We start from the raw sequence: 25,535 nt of genomic DNA, 5'->3' as shown, positions 1-25,535 counted from the left end.
AGATATTGGTTTGTGAGTTTTGGAGAAAAACTAACACATCATCTGCATAAAGGCTGATTTTATGTTCCACGTTCTTGCATTTTATGCCCTTAATTACTGAATTCTGTCTAATTGCTGCTGCTAGTGGTTCAATAAAAATTGCAAACAGTGAAGGGGAGAGTGGGCATCCCTGCCTGGTGCCCCTCAGGAGAGAGAAGCTGGAGGATGTTTGGTCATTTGTTTTGACACAAGCTGTTGGGAAATTGTATAATATTTTTAACCAGTTAATGAAAGAGGTTCCAAAACCAAATTTGTGTAAAGTTGCAAACAGAAATTTCCTGTTAACTCTGTCAAATGCTTTTTCTGCATCTAAAGAAAATATTGTAGTTTCAAGGTTTTTACTGTATGAGTAGTCTATCAAATTAAGTAATCTACGTGTATTTGTTGATGAGTGCCTACCTTTTATGAAACCAGTTTGGTCAGGATGAATTAAGAGGGGGGTTATTTTCTCTAATCTCTTTGAGAGAGCTTTGCAGATTATTTTAAGGTCTACATTTATAAGGGATATTGGACGATAGTTTGAGGGATATACAGGGTCTTTGCCTGGTTTTAGCAGGAGATTAATGTTTGCAGAATTCATATTTGATGGAAGTCTGCCCTTTTCTTTGATTTCCAACAACGTTCTGTAAAAAACTGGTGCTAGAATTGTCCAGAATTCTTTGTAGAATTCTGCAGGAAAGCCTACACATTTTCTGAGAAGTGCTCTTGGCATTTACTTCTGCTCTTAGCCAATTCTTCGGTTTACTGACGTAGTTCAAGCGTAGGGTGCACTAAACGAGAGATTTCCGAGTGTGCCTGAAAGCAACACAATAATTGTTGAGTCGTCACGTGCTACACGGATGCGGAAGTGCGAAACTGTTGTTTTGCTAAACGAGTGGCTATCGTCGACACATTTTTTTTTTTCATTATACTGTTTTTGTGGTCGTAAACAACACTCATGGTCAGGTGAGACTGTCTCTCTAGTAAAATAAGTCTTTAAACGGGTATGGCTATGCTCACGGATATTCTGCATTTAGGATTAAGAGGTGTCAGATGTCGGGTTATGTCATTACGGAGATCAGCTGTTTGAAATATAATATCTTCAGCAATTTGGGTGTAGATTTATTTACCGTTCGAGCTATTAGCTTTTAGAAAATGTTGACCAGCTGAAGACGATAAAAAGAGTCCACATAGTGCTGTGGTTTTAAAAATGATATAATATTCCTGCGCCGTCATGTGAGAGTCAGATGTGAAGTAAATGTGTGCGTGTGTGTGTGTGTGTCAGTCAGAGACAGCGAGAGAGATTGCCATATGTCATAAGCCCTCATAAATTTGATACTCAGCATGGTATTTTTAACAATATTGTTTGTCAGGAATGCAATCCTTACTATCAGAATATGCCATTACAACACAGTTGTACAGCTTGATTCAACTTTGTTGCTCTCTTGCTTTGCAGGATGACACAGAAGCACTGCCTGGAGGGCCAGGTGTACTCTGTGCCTCTCATCCAGCCCGACCTGAGGAGGGAGGAGGCTGTTCATCAGATAGCAGACGCACTGATGTACTTGGAGAACATTTCTACAGACATCTTCAGAAGGCAAGCCCACCACACACACACACACACACACACACAGTTTACAGTTTACAGGTTGGTCTTTGCAGTGTTTGACTCTTGGTTGTAAACTGAATCACTGGGTCTGCAGTCTTTTTCTTTGTTTACATTTTCATGGTTGCAAATAGGGGATGAATATGAAATGAATAGGGAGATTACATTGTTGTTTGTGGTTACATTGTAGTAATACAATGTATTATATAAATTCATTATTACTGATATTGTTTTATTCCTTCAGTTTATACCACTACATTTTATTCAGGGTAGGAGTGAGCCAGATGGTATTCCAGAGCCTGTTTCAGGGATTCTTTCATTTTTAGTGTCATTTATTTAAAGGTTACTTTGATCAATTTTAGCTTATCAGATTTTCAAAATGGCAAAAAGTTTTAAAGCTACAGAGTTTTTAAAAAACTCAACAGTAGTGATCTCTGCATCTCAGGCTAGGTAGCAAAGAGTGTTTAACCACAAAAGAACAGGTTTTAATAATGCACAAAATGGATTGGTAGCAGATATAACAGCAGCTGTTGCAAGTTTGCTGATGGGCCAAAAAGCTTTGTCATATTTAATAGATTGCACCGTTAACAAACAGCAGCTGCTTGAGGACAGATGGTCCTGTCTGGCACCCTGAAAACGGAGGAGGTGTTGCCTGTGACAGCATGGAAACAATAACATTTATGAACAGAACAGTTTTGGCCATGTAAACTTTTGAAACATGAGCTTTTTATAAGTAGATCACTGATAAAACATGAGAGTGGCATTTGATACTTATACATAATCTCAATGAATTGTAAGAGTCTTCAGTTCCTTCTGGGGGGTTTCGGGACTGCAGGATATATAATAAAGAACTGGATTGTGCAGTATCCTTGACATACGGTTATCCTTTGTGTGTAGATGTGCATATGCCCATATTCAGTTGTTGTTGCTTGCAGGGTGTCAGAAAGTGTCGAGAAAAACCGTCACCAGCTCAAGAGCATCACTGACCGGATCAGACTAGCTCAGGCCCGTGTCGACAAGATTAAAGGCAGCAAGAAAGCCACCAAGGTAACACTGAATCTTCACCCTAGACGGCAGCTTTTTAAGTTCTGATGCACAATATAGGAGAAAAAAGGAGTAAAAATGTTCTTTTATGTGCATATAGGTTTTCTCCAGTGCCAAGTACCCAGCCCCAGATCAACTTCAGGACTACTTGTCTATCTTCGCTGGAGCTACAGACCCCTCATCACAAACCCGGCCCCGACACAGAATACAGAATAAACTGCGACCCTTTGATGAAAAGGCTTTGCAGGTGAGATAAACACGTTAAAATGCTGGGGGGGAAAAGAGCAAAGGTTTTGAAAAGCAATTTTCAAAATGATGAAAATGATGACTGTGACTTGCTAAGAGCCACATTGCATATTTTATTTTCGCAAAGTGTTCTAAAGCTGATGTCTTAAAAGAGTTTGCTGACTAGTTAGTGTTGCTGCTTCTTTGTTCAGCTCATGCTGCTAAAACAGCAGGTAGAAAACAGGAATATGGACACGGTTAATTTTATTTACATAGCTTTTATCCACACCTCACGTTCTAGTCAAATGAGGGCATGGGGACTCTGAGCACACTGGTCATATTTATGCAGACTGCTGGGCAAACCACTTTAAAGCTTTAGAGCATTTGCAGGAGAGGGTGATCAGAATGATATGTACATATCCAGTGTCCACTGTCTTGGTTATATCCATAATGATGTGGGCAATACCTTAAATTACACACATTTTATTTTGACCTGATTTAAAACTTTGATATTTCAAGTGAATGCTTGACTGGATGTGAATGCCCTGTAAACCTTGTGAAACATGTTTATGCATATCTCTCCACTCGGCCTGCGTATTTCCTGTTTTGCTAAGTAAACATTTTCAGGCCAAGTAGGTTATGTTGTCTGTTTAAAAAATACTGCAAAGCAGTGCACAGCAGCCAATTGTATGTGCACTCTGTTGCTTTTACTTGCAATTTAGTACTTATTCAGGAGGTAAAAAGGAGGTGAAAACAACATAGACTTGTAGAAAAATGCAGCTTGTCAATCATATATCGAAAGCCGCAACAGGCATGTCCCTTCTTTTCTGTAGATTTAACTACACATGAGTCACAGTTGAAGTTGTCACATACTGTATGTGATGTATGTAAATGGGATATCAGAACCCAGCTGTATTTGTGTCACCGCACAGTGACAAGAGATGTGGTTTTTTTCCCCCAAGTGGTTCGTGTGTGTATGTGCTCTGCTCAGCGCAAGTTCCTGCATTATTTATAGCAAACACCACTGTTTTTCCTTCACCGTTATAGAAAACCTAACAGGAAAAAATATAAAAATAATATTTTTTCCTGCCTGTGCTTGCGTGTTTGTGTATCTGTGTGTATTTGTCGGCTTGGGAAGGGAACAAAAAAGAAAATAGAGCTGGCATTTGTCTCTGATGCTGAAATGCATTATTCAGTACCCCCCTCAATAGAAGCAATACATATAACTTGGTGTTGTAGTTTGTGTGCGTGTGCATCTATGCGCATGACATTTACGATATGCGTTGCTAAAGATTTCGTTAACATTTTCTTGATCTCCTTCTCACTCCAAGTCCTGCTTTCTTCCTTTCAGGAGAAGTTAGTGTATTTCCCTGTGTGCGTGAGAAATAAGAAGAAGACTGAGGATGAGACAGAAGAAGGATTGGGCAGTCTGCCGCGTAACATCTCTTCTGTCAGCTCTCTTTTGCTCTTTAATACCACAGAAAATCTGTGAGTCTGCACACGCCAGCACAGACACAGATGTTTATTGTAAACACTGACTGATTTCAATGTTCTCTCGTATGTTTTAATTTGTGTGTCTTGTTTTTTTTAAAGATATAAGAAATATGTGTTTCTTGATCCTTTGGCGGGAGCAGTGACAAAAACGCACACAACACTAGAGACGGAAAAAGAAGATAAACCATTCGATGCTCCTCTGTCCATTACAAAGAGAGAGCAACTGGAGAGACAGGTACCTTCTGACTTTTCCTGTTTTTTTCTGTGAAGGATCAGATCTGTTAAAACGTAATCATGGTTTTCTTTTTCTCTTAACAGATAGCAGAGAGTTATTTCTATGTGCCAGACCTGGGTCAAGTGCCTGAGATAGATGTGCCGTCCTACCTGCCAGACCTGCCAGGTATTGCAGACGACCTGTCTTACAGCGCAGACCTCGGACCTGGATTTGCCCCCTCGGGACCCACACACAACATCCCCGAGCTGCCCTGCTTCTCTGAGGAGAGCAGTGCACCAGGTAGACGTCTTACGTTGTGAATCTCAATCATTTTGTGCCCATTTGACTTTTACTGTGAAGCTTTTTGTGATATCCGAAAAGATGGTACATAAATAGATCAAATTTTCTTCCACTGTTATACAGCTGTTTGTCATATTTCATCTGCTTGTTTCAGGAACTCAGCTCCAGCTTGATGGCACACCACCTCCGCCACCTCCCCCGCCCCCTCCTCCGGAGCCTTCCCTCCCTCCCGCACCTCCGGTGTCAGCTCCTCCTCCGCCACCTCCACCACCCCCTCCTGCAGACAGCTCCGCAGAAGTTTCCCAAGTGCCAAGTTCAGGTTTGTCATATTTATGCACGTCAGTAGTCTCGTACAGGCTCTGCACTGCTGACTTGGAGCGAACCTGACAGCGTCTTAAAGCCTGTTCCCTCAGTTATGCACACACACACACGAACTAAATGATGTTTGTCCTCGTAAATTAGATTGACCTCAGTGATGTAAACCCAGACCACACTGACTCACTGGCTCCTCTAAATACAGGTCCTGTGTCGGGTGCACCCAGCGAGGTGGTCCAGCCGTCAGATGGCCGTGCCAGCCTGCTGGAGTCTATCCGCAACGCCGGGGGCATCGGCAAAGCCAAGTTACGCAACGTTAAGGAACGCAAGCTGGAGAAGAAGAAACAAAAGGAGCAAGAACAAGGTGTCAGATGGTTTGGGCGCGGATGTGGTTCTGCCCATGTTTTATTAATGAGCACACGGCAGTCATGCAGTCAAAGCGGAGCGTGACCAGCCCCTAATTAGTATTCAACCAGGAGTTTATACAGTGTTTCACACTGCATGTTAAGATGAGATCGTTTTTGACTATCACATATGCTTAACTGTGTGACTTCAGTTTCATACCAACCAACGACTATATTTAAAAACGGTTTTACCTAATATTAGACAGCATATCTCTGGCCCTTTGTCATTTTCTCGCCAGGTCATGACCTTACATTTCTTTCTTTTTTCAAGAGAACTGCCTGGACTGAATAACTAGATTAAGGAAAAAAAAAAGTCTTGTAATTATATACTTCACTTTGAAGTGCAGCACTGGGGAATTAGTGAGACCATAATCTCTTCCAATTGCAAATTTAAAAAAAAAATACTGGTAGCATGGTTATTCATTTACTCACTTTTTTTTTTCCTTCTAAAATAGCAGTGGGAGCGGCCGCCGGTGGTGGAGACTTTATGTCTGATCTCTTCAACAAACTTGCTATGCGACGAAAAGGTTAGAGGCCCGTTTTATAGCAAATGAAATTGAAAATACTGATATTAGTGATTGAATTTGCATAATGTCTTCTATCCTCTGTCCAGGAATATCTGGTAAGGGTCCAGCTGGTGGAGAGTCAGGTGATGCTCCGGCCGGTCCTTCTGGGGCATTTGCGAGGATGTCAGATGTCATCCCCCCACTTCCTGCCCCACATACAGCAACAACAGACGATGACGACTGGGAAGCGTAATGGACAACGAACACTACATTCGATGCCCTTTGATACAGTTATTTAAAATGATTTAATTTCCTTCTAACACAGAAATACTATTAAAAAAATGCAAATGATCAAACAAGTTATTGATGTTTAATTTAAGCAGACCATGTTAAACGATGATAATGGAACGGATCTGCAGGCTTTGCATTACATAACACATTGCTTTGAATTCTATGAACAACTTCAGGAGTAAATCAGTCACATGTATTTGCTATGCCAGCGCTCTGCCTGATATGTGTGGTAGCTGTTCAGTAAGTAATTTTTAACAAGCCAAACTTAAAAACAGATGAGAAGTCATTTTCTTTTATGAGATTCAGACCGATAACCCTGACTAGAAGTGTTAATTGCCCCGTTAGCCTTTGCTTGCATCGTGCCATCAAATTCATCATTCTCCAACCATTAAATAAAACGAGATGTAGAGAGTGTACAAAAAATGAAATATAAAATAAATATGAAAACTGAAAAACTGCCTGACTGATTTTTTTTTAAACCAGCAGCACTCACAAGGGTACAAGATGTTCAAAAGCCTGTGGTGTGATATTGAACTTTGTGTCTCTTTTTTTCCCCCTCTTGCAGTTGCACATCATTTTCTTATCATCCTAACACAAGTCTCTGTGAATATTATGGAGATGTTAGTTGGGTCCTTTGGGAGAGGAACTATACTTGTTTCTGCTTCTTTTCCAGGAAGAACTAGGAAAGAAGAACATGCAGACAAAATATGAAAATTTAAAATGTCAATCATGAAGGGGACGTTTTTAACAATAATGTTCCTCACCTTTCGTAAGGCAGCAAAAGCAGGGCCAAACGTCGTGTGTGTGGTAGTGCGATCTTTAATCCACGTGGGAAGTTTAGAGAGCGTAGCAGGCCGGGAGTAACGCCTGTCACACAGCACAACGGAGGAATAGTCACCCCGATGACGAATAGCTCTTCCTTTGAACAGAGGATATCACGCACAAGTTAATAAAACTGTATTTTGATATTGATATGTATCAATGACTTCGTTATCTGTACCTATAGACTGATTGACAGCCTTCATGCAGAGGTTTTCTATTAGAGCTTGTCCTGGACTCCTCCCCTGACTGTGAGGCTGAAATAGAAAAAAAGATGGGATTTGATACTAAGCTGCATGTCGCCTTCCCTCTAATCTTCTATTTACAATGAAGTCACAGTAGAAGCTGCTGGTAAAGAGTCTCACCAGGTGTTTGTCCAGATATGACATCTTTTCTTGCAGCTCTGGGGATTTGATGTTTGGATAGGGCATTCCCACCATCACTACACACCTGTTATCAAAAGCACAAAACCACACAGATTAGTGTGATATACTTTAAACCAGGGGTTTCAAATTTAAGACCCAGTGGCCAAACTTCAATCTGGCTCACTGCACGGTTTTAGAAAATGTGAAGGAGGGCATACATTTTATATTTAACTGTATTTTAATACATTTTCCTGCTTCTCTTGCTGATAAAGACCTCCCCCCATGGCCATTCAAACTACATTGAAGTAATTAAGTAACAGATAAATAATTAAATGACATAAAAGTTCTTGTTTTTTCCCCACTATCAGCTAGAAATGTCTTTTTATTACAGTAAAAAATAAAAAATAAAAAAAAATAGGAATTTTTTTCTGTGAACAGAAACTTCATGTTTTATAATTACAGCACAGTCTGGGTAATGGAAAGAATTCTGTGTCTTTTTCTTATATTAAGACATCTCAGCTAAAAGTAGTAGTAGTTCTTTTCACTGACTGAAAGGCCAGTTTCAATGGTCCAGCCCACTTGAGATCAAAATGGGCTGAATGTGGCCCATGATGTAAAATGACTTTGACTTTCCCTGCTTTAAAACGGTGTACAACTGCTTGTTCGGCGCCCTTCAATTACCTGCCCAAATCATCGGAGAAATTGATTCCCTCACTCATCTTTCCCCCAACCACAGAGAACAACAATGCTCCTGTGAGTCCACTGCAGTCCGCAGAACACCTCTAAAGTAAAAAAGACAATCATTGCTTGGCAGTGGTAAAACACAATCCTAATGATCATCAGTTTAGTCATGAGATCGGTTGTGTCAAGAGTGCAGTTTTACCTGGATACAACGGGAAAACTCATTTAGCACCTGCTCTACCTGGTTGGCCTTCTTTGGCTCCTGAAAGATCTGAGGAGGTGTGATTAGATAATTAGGAGACTATAGGACAAGATGTCTTTTGACTCTTTTTAGTGACTTGAGTATTTACTAAGTAGTTTCCAGTAATATATAAAGCTAATGTACCTTCTTCTTATTAGCCAATCGAGTAAGTGTACCACTGGCCTCCCAGTGAGAAATGATCCTCTTCGAGTAGTCGTAAGAAGGGAAGAAGCACACCACGCCCCCGGGAACCACGTTGCAAATGTTGGAGAGAATGCGCCCGGTCTCATCCATCTGCAAACAAACAAATGTGCATCAGTCAAATGACACAACTGTAACCAATGAATAACAACGCAAACTTCATTCAGTATTCTGCACGTGTGAGTTACCATTCGAGGCGTGTCTCTGTTTTGGAAAGTGAACTCGAGCTCCTGACCAGATGGGCCACTGCACAACACAAGAGGAAGGATGTTCTCCGGAGGAATTACGTGACCTAGCGGGCAAAATTTCTGTTATTTATCATGTTAAATGCATTAATGCAAACTAATATTCTTATGTTATTTTCGTGCACTAATACACTTCAGTCAACCTATGCACAACCACTAAGGCTTGTATATGTTGTGAATTAAGATCATGTTCAAATGTCACAAAATGAGTCACAGAGCACAAAACTAAACTTGTTATAGGTTGGGCTAAAGTTTGTGTACAGTGGATTAATTTATGGTTTAGTTCATGAGATGTCTTGTATTTCCTCCTCTGCTTTGCCTGTAAACAATCATCCATCTAAACACATCAATTTTTGGGAGTCTTCAAAAAGTACAAAGGCTATTTCTGTAGATCCCCCCCTAAGTCTGTAACTGAACAATAATAATGTAACAATACAATATAAGTAAATAACATAACTATCGTGATGGGATAAGCAGGATTTGTGCTTGTCCAGGTAACTTCGGAGTAAATCCTGAGTTTTCAGTATCATAAAGGCAGTTCGCCATGTACTGCGGGACATCTCCATGGTAACTTGTGCAGCAGATTTAACCAGCTCCAGAGCAGACCATGTTTGAGGTAAGAGATCAAAATTATAATAAATAAATAAATAAATAAATCACTGCATGGTGATCAACTATTTCTCTAGAAAAAGTCACTATTCCCTCAGACTTTTGTCCACAGGCAGTCAGAGGGTCTCAAGTATTTTCAAAGAGTCTAAACATTTAGTTTATTCCCTAATGGACATAAATAATGATGATGAATAACACATATATATTCTTAGACAACTTTTTTGCTTGTTGGCTACAAACAATTTAAATTATTTCATTTTATTAAGCATTAATATATGAGCCTAAAACAGGGCACCTATTTCTACTTAAACTTTATTAATATAATAGATCTTTTCCAGGTTGCTAAACAAAGTGCTTAATATGTAAGCAGATTCACATTCCACTTTTCCAGTTATAGACAGTGACACCACTGATTTGTCTGCAGCAGCTGTGTCCCTTTCAGACTCTATTATATTTGTATTTTCCACAAATTAGAACTCCATCTAAATGTCTGTCATCATTTTTGTCAAGCAGTCTAATTATTCCCTTTATCAAAATTTCCCACAAACAGAAATCTTGATAATCTCGTCACTTAGCGAGAGTGCATAATAAAAACACGAAAGGGGGAGCTCCACAAAGTACTGTTGTGTTATAAAATGGGCCACTCACCACAGGAAAACTCAGTGATGCGCTCCTCTCCCACCCCAGCAGAAAACAGAAGCTCTTGTTTGAAGTCTGAAACCTACATATAACATCCTTTAGAGTGGAAAGATAAAAGATACGCGGCAACAGCTCAGTTTATTTTTAGAGGATTTAACACAACTCACAGGCTGCATAGTTCCTCCTGCAATGATGACTGCTCTGCACTCCTTCAGCACCTGGGCAAAGTGGACTGCCGGATTCAACAGAAGGAACTTGACGCTGCTCTCCGACAAAGACCCTGTAAAATAAGCAAAGGGTGTACTTTACACTGTAATGCGTTGATGTCATAACTGTTCTTTATTTTGTGCTGTGCGTTTAAAACGGCACCTTGTTTGTGCACCACCACTCTGCCGTCAGTGTTGCTGTTAGTGAGAGCCATGAAGAAACCCTCAACCTGCATCATTGGAGATGCAGACAGGACTTTTTCCGCCTCTACGGACTCCTGCTGGTCAGCTGAAGGAACTGCACACAAAACAAGAATACAAAATAAATTTCTAAGAACGCTAACCCCCCCCCCCCCAAAAAAAACAAAACAAAAAAAAAAAACAATAACAATTTTGAGATGACATCACACCAACTGCAACGTCTGTGACTTTGAACTTTCCTTTTATTTTGATTTGTACACACCTAACCATAAGGTGTCATCACATATTATGACTTCATCCCGCACAGTTATGACATTATTGCACTGACAGACAGAGAGACATGCCTGCCAAGCTACTCAAAGGCCTCTTTGTGGCAGTTTTTGCTCCCCTACAACATATACTCAGAGTCATAAGGTTAAAAACAACACCAGTCGGGTATATTGGCTGGTAAAACTCACTAAAAGCAGAGAAATAATGTTCGGCCTGATGTTTTATGTTGGGCTGGATTCCAGTTTGTTTGTATGTTGGAATCAGAGACAAATTTTTTTATTTTATTTTTTTCCATTTAAAAATGTCTACCCGTGCAACCCAAGTGCAGTTTTACAAATCCTTATAATTTTTTAATGCACTGAATTAAAACAGTAATTATTTCTGTGCTTTAGAAATTGATTCACTGCAAAAGCTGAGTGTGCATCTGAATACTGTGAAACTTTCTGCTATCATCTACTTTAGCTCTTCTTCATCTCAAGTGAGTCTGACCACCTTAAAGTAATCAGGTGACTTTATAAATGAGGAGGCCCCGGGGCAGACCCAGGACACGCTGGAGAGATTATATCTCTCGGCTGGCCTGGGAACGCCTTGGTGTTCCCCCGGACAAGCTGGAGGAGGTCGCTGGGGAGAGGGAGGTCTGGGCCTCTCTGCTTGGGCTGCTGCCCCCGCAACCCGCCCCCAGTTAAGCGGAAGAAGATGGATGGATGGATGGACTTTATAAATGAGCCATAAACATTATAATTAAGAAACCACAACAAAATTCTGATTGTGATATACTCATTGATATACAGTTCATTTCAGACTGGAGACAAATCCAGAGTGTGCTCCGCCTTTCTCCGCCAGCAGTTTGTTTTAGAAATTGATTCTCGTACTGAACTGTTGAAATAATTTGTAAAACTTAGTATAGAATACCTAAAAAGAGCTTTAACACAATCTGCCTTTCATTTAACAGCATCAAGGAATTGAACAAGCTCCTCAAAGTCTGAAGATGTGATGATAAAAATTAGTGTTAAACAATCAGAATAATTATTTCTATAAAACTCTAATCTTTATATTATATTGTGATGGGTAGTATAACCCCTGAAGCAGGGACTATTTGTGTCTTTGTGATTTATATCGTTGTGGGGATCAGAGTGGTACGGCTTGGTTATTAGACTATGTATCTATGCTTGAATATATCATCCATTGTGTATCTACTACATTGAATATTATTACATGATTTTTTTTTATTTCACAGTTCTGTTCCGACACAACATCATGCAAAAAGTCAAGGGTAAAAAACTTTCAGAACATCTTAGATCTTCAAAAGTACTTTTGTGACTCATTAAAAAACTATGTACAGTGAGGCGTTCTTTCAGTATATACACTATGCCTCCAATAATGATGCAATTCTCAGAAATATTATTTTGTCCTGAAAATTATTTAAATATTATTTTTGTGGGTAACAAAATACACAGCTGACCTGTTCCAGGGTTCTGGTTGCTCTGTAGGGTCTGAAGGTAGCGGTTTAAGCCTTCTGTGCGCCGGTTCTCCTTGTTGTTGCAGTGTGTGTGCAGAGTCACACCTGAGCCTGCGTACTTCTCCACAAAACCCCCCAGCTGCAGAGAGAAAAACCAGGGTGGTAAAAATGTAATTTTACATAAGTGAACTCTCAGACGTTTACCGTCTTTGTATGAGGTAAATCACACTTACCTTCCTGCTGATCATGCTCTTCTCAAAGTATCTTTGTAACTACAGCAAGAATGACAATGAGAGCTTGTAGTTTCAATGAGTTGTGCAATTAAAATGATTGTGATTCCTAACAGAATTACCAACTACCTTAAACAAATTTATATTGTCAATCTGAGCCTTGAAGAGAAAGTTATTGATGGTGAGCATTTCTGTTCCTAGAAGAACAAAAAAAAACATAGTTACAGATTTGGAAATTCCAAAATAAATTCAAACTTGCACAACTAATTCATTTTTTAAAGACACTAAAGATGCATGCTATACAATCACTCCATCTTGGAAAAAGGAAAGCTCAAAGAAATCATTAAAAGCCTCACATTACCTTGATATTCATGACTATGAGTGCATGCAAACTTTAGACCATAACTTTATGTGTTTATCATTGACTGACCTGGTTGTGTAGTCTGGCTCTGTGGACTCTGCCCCACCTTACCTGGAAGAACAAATAGGAACAAATATCAAAATGAGGTGCATTGCAAAATTAGATTTTACTGTCCAGCTATTACTCTCACTAAGCTTGTTACAGACACTCACCTCCCAGCACCCGAACAAGTCCCTCAATCACAAACAGGATCTGCTTAATGTACATCAGGTTCCTTGCCTTCAGTCTGCTCCTGGCATTTAAGAAACAAAAATATCAATACAAAGAAGGAGAGGTGCGATCAATTTCCGAATAAGCGAACTTTCTAAGACTCACTTATAGCGGTCAGCATACTGGCTGAGCTGGGAGTGAGCACGACAAAGCTGCAGAAAATTGAAACATTAGAACATCACAAGGAAGAATCGTCTCAGAAATCTGTATTTTGTGCATGTTATAGAATAATGTGTTCACCTGTGCTCCACTGAGCTCTGCACTGTGTATACAGGAGAGAGTGTCACTAAGGTTATGAGCTTCATCTATGATCAACACCTGTAAAAGATACCCCAACAACTTTTTTTATATCCCTTTATCACTCAGTCATTTGGTCATATTTGTATCCATTATTTTCAGATAATACAATTGAAAAGAGAAGAAATATATTTCTTAATACTGCCAAGATATTTTAAACACTTGTTTTCTATATTTTTAAGACAGGAAGAAGAATACCAGACATATAATTGTACCTGTCCCTTTAGCTGGACACCTGCTGCTCGTCTTGTAGCTTCATGAAGCACCATTTGATAAGGTAACACAACCAGCTACACCAACATAAACAAACCACAAAGACATTAAATGAAAACCAGATCTTGTAGGAGAAATACAGTAACCAAGTAGCTTTTGTTGACAAATCGACTCAGTTACCTGTGCAGGGGGAATAGCGAGACGTGTAGAGTAATAAGGACATGAGTGTGTTTCTCTGCCCAGCTTCAAAAGCTGCTCTATGTCATGAACAGCCCCCAGAACTACATCTCGCATCTGCTGCAGTGCTGAAGCCTTATAATAGGGACACACGCTCTTTGCTGGGCCTCGCTTACGTTTTACACCCTCTTCGTGATGATGCTTCTCTACAAAATGGAAGGAGAGATGAAAGAGGCTTTCTCGAGAAAAATCAATAAAGCCTGAGGTTAAAATAATTTCTGTAAGAAGAGCAATTCTTCCACAAAATGCCTCTCACCGTGCTTGTTTTTCTGCATCTCCATGCAGCGGTCATTTATGCGCTGGATGCTGCCCAGCCGCCGCACTTCTTCATTGATGCACAGATTCTGCAGAATTTTATAACAGGACACTGTCAGATGTCAGTGTCAAGAGTCACAGTTTTATTGATTGAATAAATGTAATAGTTTGTGTGCAATGCCAAGTAAAGTCTCAAGTACAACGTCTTTGAATACTGTGTATTTCATAAAGGAAATACACTCCTTCTACATAGACACAAACTAGATTGTTCAATGTGCTATAGAAAAGAACATAACACCATTTATCTTGCATTTGTTTCTCCATTTTTTCCTATCATGTAGAGGATTTAACAGGCCAATCTTCCCAGAGCTGGCTGTTGTTAGGTGCTACTTGATAGTTCTGTCAGAATCTAAAAGGACTCTTTCAGAATTAGACTGTTTCATAACTGTTCCCCATCATATCCTGTTCTGCAAATGTCTTCTTGGCTTTATTATCCTCTGAAAATCAAGATCAGGTTTTTTCCTACATTTGAAAAAGCCTTTAACAGGCTGATTACACACATAAGAGTCTGCATACGTCAAAGGCAATAAACCTTTGTTAACTTATTTGTTATTTCTGACCATTTGATAAACAAAATATAGTTATTACACCTGTATAATAAAACCTAGTTAACAAAGCATGTTGGTGAGATTCCTTTAGCTATGCTTAAAACCTCTTTGGGTGGGAGCAGGAAAAATTGGTCTATGAAGGAAAAACTGCCAGTAGGTAAACAAACAGAAAGACTTGGTGGCGTGCTTTATGAACAATCTGTACTTTTACTGACAAAAAAAATAGAGACAAATTATACCAGTCAGTTACTTTGAGGAATTAAAAGGAAATTGCCAGGAATTTCTCAAGTACTCGAGCTGACAAAAGAGGCACCATGGAGAAACAGTCAAAAGCAACTTCAAGAAAAAAAGTATAATCACATCTATTGAATGAATAAGTGAACAGGATGAAGAGATCCATGCAAAAATTTACCAGCTCATGTTCATATATTGTTTGTGTTACTTTAATAAGATAAGATGTTTATGTACTCAACCAATTATGACATTTGTGTGTTTCTGTGTGTGTGTACCAATGACTGTATAAACATTTTTTTTTCTACAGTAAAAAAGATTTTTATTTTTTTCCAGTCACTGCTGGGTACATACCTGCCGTGAACCCAGTGTGACCACACTGATGTCCTTGCTAAAGGGGCTCTTTTGTACCTCATGGACAAACTGGGCCAACTGGGAATGAGTGCGGCTGCAGTAGTAAATCTACAGATATGCATATGAACACAGTTCCACATCAGGGGAATGTCCGATGGTCATAATTATAATTATGTTCTTGTTATAAATATATCCATCCATCCAACCCATTTAACTCTTACAGCTACAATGTGAAATTTCATACCTTAGTAACATGTTCTTCAACCAGTTCATCATCCTCATCTTTTTCAGCTCCAAAGAATCTGAGGATGCAAGCAAAGAAATCCTTTGTCAATTTCAGACTCTCATTTGGATTATTTATTAATTTTACCCATTAATTCAAGTCCTCACTTAGTTTATTAATATATAACTAAAGATAAACTCAAACTAACGATAACTGATGTATGATACACAAAAAAAAAAAATTGAAAATTGTACCATGTTGTATTTGAACTAGCAACCTTTAGCATACTGAGAGAGGACTGGTGCTCCATTCAAAATCAATGGGACTGTATTATCAGAGAAAAGTTTAATATTTCAGAAACAAAATTTTGAAAATCTAAATAGAAGCACGCGATGCACAACTGAGCTGCTCGTTTTGGCATATGAACACTCTGTCTATGACACATGGTGCGAGACTAGTTAGCAGGCAAAGAAGAAGAAAAATAGCCAATGACAACAACATGTACTAGGACTGCTGCTTAGCAACAATCGCGCCAATGAACAAGCAAATCCACTCTGGAAACTAACAAAGACTAAACTGAACTGTAACCAAAAACTCAAGATGAATTCAAACTAATTAGAAAATAGGAAACTATAACAATCAGTCTTCCTCACCTGCTTTTAATATTTGACTCATCATCGCTCTCATATTCTGCAATGATCAGCTCCTCGTCTTCTTGATCTCCCGTTGCCTCGACCTGCTCCTCTTTACTGAGCTGAAGCAGCTTGAATGCCTCATCCTCTTCATAGCTCTATGAACAGACGAAACCATTTCATTCACTTGTATTAAATGACTTGGAATAATTTTAATATCCAAGTAAAGTTCCATTAAATGCTCATGTGCATGATGGCTCACCTTTCGTTTAACCGCATACTTTAGCTGGACATTGTTTCGGATCATTTCTAACCGTTCTTCTCTCTTCTTCCTCTTCAATTCTTCCTCCTGACACCAAACCAATCAACAATAAGCAAACGCGGTTGAGCAAGTTAAAATTCAGACTTCACATACACTTCACATCCAAGTTTTCCTCACCTTCAACTTTGACACTAAATCACGTTCTGCTTTTTTTTGCACAAAGTCAGTGATCCAGTCCAGCTCTGCTGAGGAACTGACTGCAGAGGACTGAGCAGCATTAGTGGAAAGAGCTGCTTCTCCTTCCTGCAACAGAGCAGCTGCCTCCTGCTTCTTTCTCTCCTCATAATCTGTGAGCCAGCTCAGTGCTCCACATATCAGACTCAGTGACTTGCCCTAGATTGACATAAATAGACAAAAACACTTATTATTGAAGTCCAACAGCTTCTGCACAGATATGCTTTTCCCCATGCATTAGTACACACCGTTCCAGTGGGACTTTCAAAGATGCCAACTTTGCCTTTGTCAAGTGCACTGTACAGGGCTTGCATGAACTCTTCCTGGATGTTATAAGGCTGGTAGGGAAATGGAAACTGTGCCCTACTATTTTCCATGCTCCTAAACCTTCCTGGAAGGAAACACAAAAGCAAAGGTTAGTTTCAACATTTCATTTCTGATATGGAACTTTGACTTGCCTCTACAAACAACCGATTAAAGCACCTTTTCAATCGACGACAAATTCCTTTTTCGGCTGGGCTCGTTTTACTACAATAACTAAATCTTCATTAACTAAAAACCTTACCTGTTCACCAATACTTTGCGTCAAGCAGCTAACATTTAAAACCGACAGCTTTTCAGCTATCTTTAAAGTGAAGCGTTCTGCTAGCTAGCAATCTTTCTCCTTACAATCGTATCTTTTAGCGAACGTCAATCAAAATCTGGGAAAATAGTACTGCCGTTTCTTACCGTGTATATCATGTAAAATAATGTCTGTTTTTACTTGTCAATTCCGGGCTATTCAACAACCGCGCCAAAAAACAGAAGTGGTCACAGAGTCTGGCCAATAGGAAACGAGCTACGAGAAGGAGTGCATGTTTTAATGTAAAGTAACGTTTGTGCGGACGGGGTTGTGTGTATTTATCCACGATTTTGTAATTTACTGTAACACTGTTTGATGACAAAGAATGTCAGATCTAGCCTTGATATTAGCAATTTGAGTACTGACCTAAAATATTCGTAAAATAAGCATGAGTATTGCTCGTTGGATTTGCTGCCGCCTTCCAGGTAGATCCTTTAAACTATATTTAACGTCAACTACGCTGGTCCCTCCCCCCCGGTACCTCCTAGACTGTCTGGAAAGTTCTCTGCCCTTCTTTAAGCGTCTGTGAGATGCCAGATTGCAGGATAACGTGGACTGAAGGCAACATTGCGTAAACCTCGTATTATAAGCTGATAGCAGCGTGACTGGTGAACTATAGCAAAGGACCTCTGTTGCTAGTTGGAAGTTGTGCTGTATTCTCGAGGAAGTTAAGCCAGCTAGTAAACGTTGATCAGGTTGTTGCTTGCAGCACTTGATCTGAGGAGTAGTAGGGGCTTTAGCCACCGTCACTATTAGCCAGTGTTAGTTTGGATTGTTGTGCAAGGCAGAGAAGGGACAGATCAGCTTCATGACGATGACTGCAGAGGAACAAACAAGTGAAGTACAACATACAATCCCCTTGGAAGGAGAGGACATCACACCAAAGAAAGATGGGGGTGTTTTAAAGGTAAAAAATGGTGCTTGATTTGGTACTCAGCACCTAGCTAGCTGAGTGGTTAGCTGACAGCTTGTTTACTGTTCGGCTAGGTTAACGTTAGCTATCGATAGCTATGCTGTCGCATACACTGATTTAAAAAAAAAAAATACAACGAAAGCTAACTTTAATGCTAGGAACACCTTATAATGGTATGTAGCGTCACAGTTATGAGAACTAACTCAGCACCAGAATGTCAGAAAAAAGACTAGCTGTCAATGAAACGGTCTGCATTTCTAGAAGGATCTGGAGCCTTGAAGAAACAACTGTCCTTTTATTGATGGACACATTCAATATTTTATCCCACAATGAAACACATACTGAGGGCTTTAAATATATAGGCCTTCATTCAGAATAAATAAGTTTGCAATTTAGTCGTTCACTAAGCGAAGTGCGTGGTGCGCGTGCAAGGCAGCGATCACAAGCATGTTCAAGAAATTGCTTTCTGATGTTCTTTGATAAATTCTCGTCTTACCTTTTTCTCCAGGTGATCAAAAGGGAAGGTACAGGCACAGAACTGCCTATGTCCGGCGACAAAGTGTTTGTACATTATGTGGGCACACTTCTGGACGGGACTCATTTTGATTCCAGTAGAGACAGAGGAGAGAAGTTTTCCTTTGAGTTGGGCAAAGGTTAGTTTCATATTTGTTATAGCTGCACAATCAGTGCAGGATTTTCTCTACGTTTTAAAAAATGACCTTTTACTAAAGGAAATGAACCAGAATGCATTTAAGGTAACACATAACCACAAAACCAAAAAAGGGAGGGGCAGCTTGAGACAAGAAAAGCCTTAAAGTGTGAGTTTTAATCTACTCTCCCCCCCCCCCCCCCCCCCCATAGGACAAGTAATAAAGGCTTGGGACATCGGTGTAGCCACAATGAAAACTGGGGAGTTGTGCCAGCTCATCTGTAAGCCAGAGTATTCCTATGGCTCTGCAGGCAGCCCACCCAAGATACCACCCAGTGCCACTCTTGTTTTTGAGGTAAGTATATCTGGGCTCCCATGATAGGATAGAAATTGACAAGTGGCTTCAATTCAGCGAGTACAAAATACTTTACAATCTTTTTGCTTCCACGTTTATAAATTACCTTTACAGTTCAGGTTACACATTGCAAAGCAGTGAGGTCAGGCTCGCTGCTTTGAAGTCTTTGAAATGTGTAGTAGAGCCAGCTTTATTTCAGTCAGTCTGTCTCAGTTGTCTTTGCAGTGGATTTCAGCTGTGGATCATAAAATGCTTAAATTTAGCATTTAGAATAACTTAAATAATTTTTCTGATAATGCTTATCTCTTTAAGTGGTATCTCTTTGGCCAGACTTGCAAAAAAGCAAATCATGATAAGCAGTTTCACAATTTGAATCTCCACTGTGCTTATAGTTGTTGCTTCTGGTGGTGTTAAAAATTGTTATACAGCCTTCTGTTTTTATTGTTTTGTATAAAACCAATTGTTGCCTTTTCATACATTTAGAATAACTGTTGTAACCTTTTGTTTAAAGACTACAGTAAAAGAAAAGGAAAAGGAAAAAAATACAAACCTGAATGACTGCCCACCCCCTGCCCCCAAAAGAACTAATCTTTTGAGGAAAAAATTGGGAACTTTGGAAATTATATTGGAAAAGTTGTTGTTTTTTTGTTGTTGTTTTTTTAATGAAAAGATATGCATTTTTTGTCACATGTCTACATGCTTATAGGTGGAACTGTTTGAATTTAGAGGGGAAGACATAACTGAAGAAGAGGATGGAGGAATCATCAGACGCATTATCACTAAAGGAGAGGGATATTCTAAACCTAATGAAGGAGCAGCTGTTGAAGGTAATGCATCCAGAAATGTGTTTGATACAATTAATTTCATGTTTTATATTTCCATCCTTGGAAAGTACAGTTCCTGGTTAAATATGTTTAAGTAAGATCATATTGAGGATAATAATCTTTTCAAACTAAGGGATCCCACAGGGAAAATGAAACAGCATTAAAAGAAACAGCGTTGCCTTTGGTTATGGTTTTATATGTCCCTTATTATGTTTTAACAAACCCACTGAATAATAATTCAGTAACCGATTGGTTTTGTCACCAAGAGTGGACTTGCAGACATAACGAAGAAACTACTTTCTGCTGCGCCCTTGTCACAAGGGGTCGCTAGAGCAAGTAGCTTTGCATGTTTGATTTGTGAGTTTTACACTTCTAGGCGCAACCACGGAAGGATTTGTGACTCCAGCTGGAGTTAAACGAGCAGCATTTTACTTGCCAAGTCAGTGTCTAAACCAGCGGTCCCCAACCGCCGGGCCTCGGAGCGGTACCGGTCCGTGAGTCGTTTGGTACCGGGCCGCGAGAGTTGAGGCTCTGGTGTGAAATGTATGGTTTTCAGGGTTTTTATCGGTTTTCAGCGTTATTTTGTTAATTTTGTTTTGTATTTATCCGCGACACCTTAAAGGCCGGTCCGTGAAAAATATTATCGGGCATAAACCGGTCCGTGGCGCAAAAAAGGTTTGGGACCGCTGGTCTAAACCACTACAATATAGAGCTATTCAAAGGTAAACCCGCAGATCTCCAATTTCAGTAATGGTCCAGGTGATCTATTGGGCTTGATTAAAACCTCGATTATACTTTCCAAGTCTGCGAGCCTGAGTGGCGTTCTCTTTTGTTTTGTTCCTCCCCCCCCCCCCCCCCCCCCCCCCCCCCTTTGGACCAACTGTGTTATGCTGTGGTTGCAGCCATTCCACAACTCTCTATGAATGGTACTGATTAGGGGTGCAACGATACTCGTATCGATATTGAACTGTTCGATACAGTGCTTTCGGTTCGGTACGCATATGTATCGAACAATACAAAATTTCTAATTTATTTTATCAACTTTTCTTCTGACGATGCTGTCTGTGTTGAGCGCTCAGTGGATCTGCGCTCAACAGTGCAGCCTAGGCGGAGTAGTCGAACGCAGATTCACTGAGCGCAGGGCAAGCTAGCGAGACAGAAGTTAAGCTCTCGTTGCAACATGGCAAATTGAACCTCCCCCACCCTCATTCAGATGTGGCGTTTGGAACTATTTTGGTTTTCATGTGACGTATGACCCTGAAGGTAAGCGCATCATGGACAAAAGTAACACAGTATGTCAGATGTGCCACGCAATGCTCAATTACATTGGTGGGAACTAGTGCATTAGCGCAGTTAGCTCGTTAACGTGTTGACGCCGTCCAGCCCCACGCAGGGGGCGATCCGCGGTAGCTCATTAACGGAGATTTGCCGTGTTGTGGCGTTAACGTAATTTCAACGAGATTAACGCTGACAGCACTAGTGGGAACACGACGAATATGACTGCACATTTACTCCGACATCATCCTAGTGCAAAGACAAGTGGAAGCAGACAAAAACAACAAGCACGCATGCTACAAATTACCCGAGTCATTTAGACAGCCGTTAGCACATGATTCTCCTTATGGGGACCTGATATGTTTAATATGCTGCTGAGAATATAGCCCAGAAGAAGCGTATAGTATAGCTTTTATTTTGGAAAGAGCCATTTCTCTGTAATAAACTCTCTTTTCCAAAGATGAGTGATTGCTCGATCAGATAGATTTATTTTTTTATTACTTTGTTGTTTCAGCAACATTAAATTTAAAAACTGTATGTTTGAGTTAAAATATATATTTATAATTTTAATAAATGACAAATTAAAAAGGCATAAACATTTTTTTTGTATCGAAAAAATATCGAACCGTGACACCAAAGAATCGAACCAAACCAAACCGTGAATTTTGTGTATCGTTGCACCCCTAGTACTTATGGCCATTAATCAATGGTCTTTGATCAATGGTCATGACAATTTGCATATTAATGATCAAGGAGCCCATTGTTCACTCAGTGGGCTAGTTTCAATCATTCTGCAAAGGTACTGTTTATAAGCGTGGTTAAACCTGCAATCAGCTGAGACTGAAGAGGTCACATGGATGAGTGACAAAATGTTTCTCCAACTGAAACCGCTACGTCTAGATGAACAAAATCAACTTTTTGGGAGTTTGGGGAGAATTTACATTTCAGCCCACCAAATATGCACACAAGTATAACAGGAATGTCTACTCGGGTCTCCAGCTCATCAGTGTGACTGTAAATGCTCAAAGATGGCTGTAAGACAGTTTTGGTTTCTTTAAGAAACTGAGTCTGTAATCATACCAGTACCATTACACAGAATTCTTAAAGTTCCTAAAAATGAGACCAAATGATGGAAAAGAACTTCTGACACTTTAGAAATGGCTGACTTTGTAATGTGGCAGTCTGCCAAGAAATCAAGACTGAGTGGGATATGAACTAACCTGAACATTTTGTCTTCTTCAGTAACCGTGATAGGGACCTGCGATGACAGTGTATTTGACGAGAGGGAATTAAAGTTTGAAATTGGAGATGGCGAAAGTTTCGGTTTGCCAGCTGGAGTCGAGAAGGCTATCATGGCTATGGAACAGGGAGAGGAGGCGGTCTTCACAATTAAACCTAAGTATGTTCACATGTGCAAATTCTTACCACTAATTTCATAGTGGTGACATTTTATGTTCATATGAAGTCAGTCCAATTTTAGACTCTTGAACTGCTTTTTCTGCAGCTCTCAAGCATCTCTTTACAGAATATTTCAACAGTTTAAAGATGCTGCTGTAATAGTAAATAAACATTAATCCCTGCAGGAATTAGCTACATGAATTTTTAACTGGATAGTTGTGCAGTCTTTGGTTTTAAGCTAAGTGACAGCATGAGTAATGACTAATATAATCAACTATAACGGTTAAGCTTTGCAATGTGATTAAACAGGAAAATGGCTGCAGAATTATCTGTTTTTTTGCAGTATCCAATACCTTGAACTGAAATGGTTTTTAAGTTGCACACCAGCAGTGATTTTTGTGCCTTTTACTCATGACTAATGATAATGATATGTTTGTCTGATTTGTTAGATATGGTTTCGGGAATGCTGGAAACGCAAAGTTTAACGTTCCTGGTGGAGCGATATTGCAGTACAAGATTAAACTAACAGCCTTTGAGAAGGTAAGGTGGGAGTGTGTGGCAAACACAGCAGCACTTTAGATGCTCATTTACAATATTTTCATCTAAAAAGGAAAATGTGTTCTTTCTATTTTAGGCTAAGGAATCATGGGAAATGAACACATCGGAAAAGCTGGAGCAGAGCAGCATTGTCAAAGAGAAGGGAACACAGTATTTTAAGGTTTGCTTTGTTTTGTTTTTTGTTTTAAATGTAAGAAGTGATCCTGTCTTGGATTTCAAGATGGTTTGTGATGCAATGGTTTATATGCTTCAGGAGGGAAAATATAAGCATGCATCAGTGCAGTACAAAAGGATTGTGTCATGGCTGGAACATGAATCTGGTTTGTCAGAAGAGGACGATAAGAAGGCGAAAGCACTGCAGCTCGCTGCACACCTGAATTTGGCCATGTGCTTCCTTAAACTACAGGAGCCAAACAAAGCCCTGGAACACTGTGACAAGGTATCTGGTACCTGTTCTTTGTCTTAAAGCAGCACGTGTGTATGATCAGTGGTTTGTCTTGGTTTTTGCTTAAATACTGAAAACATTTAATTATATTTATGTAATTATATTTAATTATGTTATAGTCGATGGAGTTGGATGCATCCAATGAAAAGGCGTTATTCCGAAAGGGAGAGGCACTGTTTGGAATGAACGAGTTTGAGAAGGCGAGAGATGATTTCCAAAAGGTGGTTCAGCTGTACCCTGCCAACAAGGCTGCCAAGAACCAGGTATAACACAGTGTGCTTTTTAAGTGTAATTCAGGCAGCTTTCAACGTTGAAATTTAATCAATCTAAGCTAATATTTAATTTAAAAAGAATTCTGTCTCTCTCTGTTATGGCAGTTACAATTCAGTTTGGTTAATGTGTCTAATTTTATTGTACTAGCATCTAAAATAAGACAGGTGAATGTTTAATTGAGTTTAATTTATTTTCATGGCGTAAACCAAAGTTTATACTGGATTCATTTAGTAACAAATCAGGATGGGTGAACAAATATGACTGTGCTTCTGGGATTGAAAACGCTGTTCTTTTAGGTCACTGGTCATAAAACAACAGTTCTGCATATCCAGACTTTCGGTTGTTGTTGTACCCATAACATATCTGGAAATACAGCAGGGTGACGTCTGCTTTATGTTCTTCCAGGTGCTACTTTGTCAGAAACGTATAAAGGAGCAGCACGAGAAGGACAAACGCATCTATGCCAACATGTTCCAGAAATTTGCAGAGAGGGATTCAAAGGTGATGGATCTGTTTACTAAAACAGCCACAAGAGGGTGTGATAAGCACGATTTTAGGTTTGGCAAAAAGTGAAGGTGTGCTGAACTGCTTTGTGTCTCCTGAACAGAAAGAAGCAGAGAAGGGGAAGAGTGAGAGCGTGGAGAATGGAGAAGATGCGATGGAGGTTGAAAACGGAGAAAAGGAAGCTGGGGGTGAAGCAAAAGCGTAGATGAAGACGCAGCTTCTTTTTTTTCTTTTTTCTTTTTTTCCCTTTCCTATTCTCTCCTGCGGTTCATCTGTACTTCAGACTTTTGTAACTCTGGCCATTTGTGTTTAAGGTGTGATTGTTTGTGTGTGCGAATGAGTATGTCATCAACAGCACTGACCTTGGGCACGTCCTCGCTGGCTTTCTTCTTGATGGGCTTTTTGCTGTGGCAGCTAGCCGACTATGGGGTGAGGTGTCGTCAGGCACCGTGGGACGTGGATTTAAATGAATTGTATGCTACAGTCCTACTGCCCCCCCCCCCCCCCCCCCCAAACCCCTCCCCCTCAACTCTGAACTGTGCATGTGGTTTCAAAAGAATTTGGGAAGTGTGGGGGGGAATTGCATCCAAAATGTTAAGTGCTGAATTTCAGAACCTTCACCCGTCAAGGGCTAGACCATCCCCCACCTTGCACTACCTTCTGTCGGACCCACCCTATGTTTTTTGCTGTCCATCCGAGCCTCCTCACGGGCCTACTGATCAATTCCTAGAGTTGTGATGGCTGTGTGCATAGATCCACTGTGTTTTCAATGTTAGTGCCTATGTCCCAAAGTATGTATGTAGCAGCACTGTGGATAGGTGGAGTAATAAGATGTTGGTGTGAAATAGCTGTCAGACTTGGAGCTTTTCTCTCAGTTTAAAATGGAGTTCACTTTTAACCCCTAGGGTACAGGACTGTTCACCTTCTGCTTTGGAAATGATTTTTTGTACTTTTTATTT

At 39.9% G+C, this 25,535-nt stretch overlaps 3 protein-coding genes across 5 annotated transcripts; 2 read left to right on the top strand and 1 right to left on the bottom strand.

Annotated features, from left to right (window-relative positions):
- Positions 1 to 871: 871 nt before the first annotated feature.
- Positions 872 to 6,865, top strand: washc1 (WASH complex subunit 1). Its single transcript, XM_006789403.2, has 11 exons — positions 872 to 984; positions 1,475 to 1,615; positions 2,560 to 2,671; positions 2,769 to 2,915; positions 4,245 to 4,381; positions 4,487 to 4,622; positions 4,706 to 4,901; positions 5,056 to 5,220; positions 5,422 to 5,580; positions 6,076 to 6,147; positions 6,234 to 6,865. The coding sequence occupies exons 1-11, from the start codon at positions 977 to 979 to the stop codon at positions 6,377 to 6,379; spliced, it is 1,419 nt and encodes a 472-aa protein (XP_006789466.2). The 5' UTR covers positions 872 to 976; the 3' UTR covers positions 6,380 to 6,865.
- On the bottom strand, positions 6,495 to 18,050 carry ddx11 (DEAD/H (Asp-Glu-Ala-Asp/His) box helicase 11). 3 transcript variants are annotated; one of them, XM_087843099.1, is made up of 28 exons: positions 17,749 to 18,050; positions 17,009 to 17,151; positions 16,704 to 16,919; positions 16,527 to 16,613; positions 16,286 to 16,422; positions 15,654 to 15,711; positions 15,410 to 15,517; positions 14,218 to 14,305; positions 13,905 to 14,107; positions 13,727 to 13,801; positions 13,455 to 13,532; positions 13,320 to 13,366; positions 13,157 to 13,236; positions 13,014 to 13,055; positions 12,713 to 12,780; positions 12,587 to 12,625; positions 12,357 to 12,492; positions 10,587 to 10,721; positions 10,385 to 10,497; positions 10,227 to 10,299; positions 8,913 to 9,016; positions 8,668 to 8,817; positions 8,485 to 8,553; positions 8,283 to 8,383; positions 7,602 to 7,686; positions 7,418 to 7,493; positions 7,182 to 7,336; positions 6,495 to 7,096 (listed from the first exon to the last, which is right to left on the bottom strand). In XM_087843099.1, exons 2-28 carry the CDS (start codon positions 17,135 to 17,137, stop codon positions 7,064 to 7,066), a joined length of 2,685 nt encoding a protein of 894 aa, XP_087699225.1. In that variant the 5' UTR covers positions 17,138 to 17,151; positions 17,749 to 18,050; the 3' UTR covers positions 6,495 to 7,063. The 3 variants fall into 3 exon arrangements, with proteins under 3 accessions (XP_087699225.1, XP_006789464.2, XP_035762989.2); XM_006789401.3 differs by lacking the exon at positions 17,749 to 18,050 and adding an exon at positions 17,490 to 17,596; XM_035907096.2 differs by lacking the exon at positions 17,749 to 18,050 and adding an exon at positions 17,244 to 17,476.
- fkbp4 (FKBP prolyl isomerase 4) lies at positions 17,860 to 25,082 on the top strand. The gene is made up of 11 exons (XM_087843100.1): positions 17,860 to 18,289; positions 18,804 to 18,948; positions 19,157 to 19,299; positions 20,006 to 20,126; positions 22,641 to 22,797; positions 23,246 to 23,336; positions 23,431 to 23,514; positions 23,608 to 23,793; positions 23,919 to 24,062; positions 24,478 to 24,573; positions 24,680 to 25,082. Exons 1-11 carry the CDS (start codon positions 18,191 to 18,193, stop codon positions 24,779 to 24,781), a joined length of 1,368 nt encoding a protein of 455 aa, XP_087699226.1. The 5' UTR covers positions 17,860 to 18,190; the 3' UTR covers positions 24,782 to 25,082.
- The last annotated feature ends 453 nt before the right edge of the window (positions 25,083 to 25,535 follow it).

The sequence above is a fragment of the Neolamprologus brichardi genome, chromosome 7, assembly GCF_056152115.1.
Source record: "Neolamprologus brichardi isolate AB-2024 chromosome 7, ASM5615211v1, whole genome shotgun sequence".
NCBI lineage: Eukaryota > Metazoa > Chordata > Actinopteri > Cichliformes > Cichlidae > Neolamprologus > Neolamprologus brichardi.
Note: the sequence above shows the minus strand (reverse complement) of the source record. Positions and strands in the feature narration are given on the sequence as shown.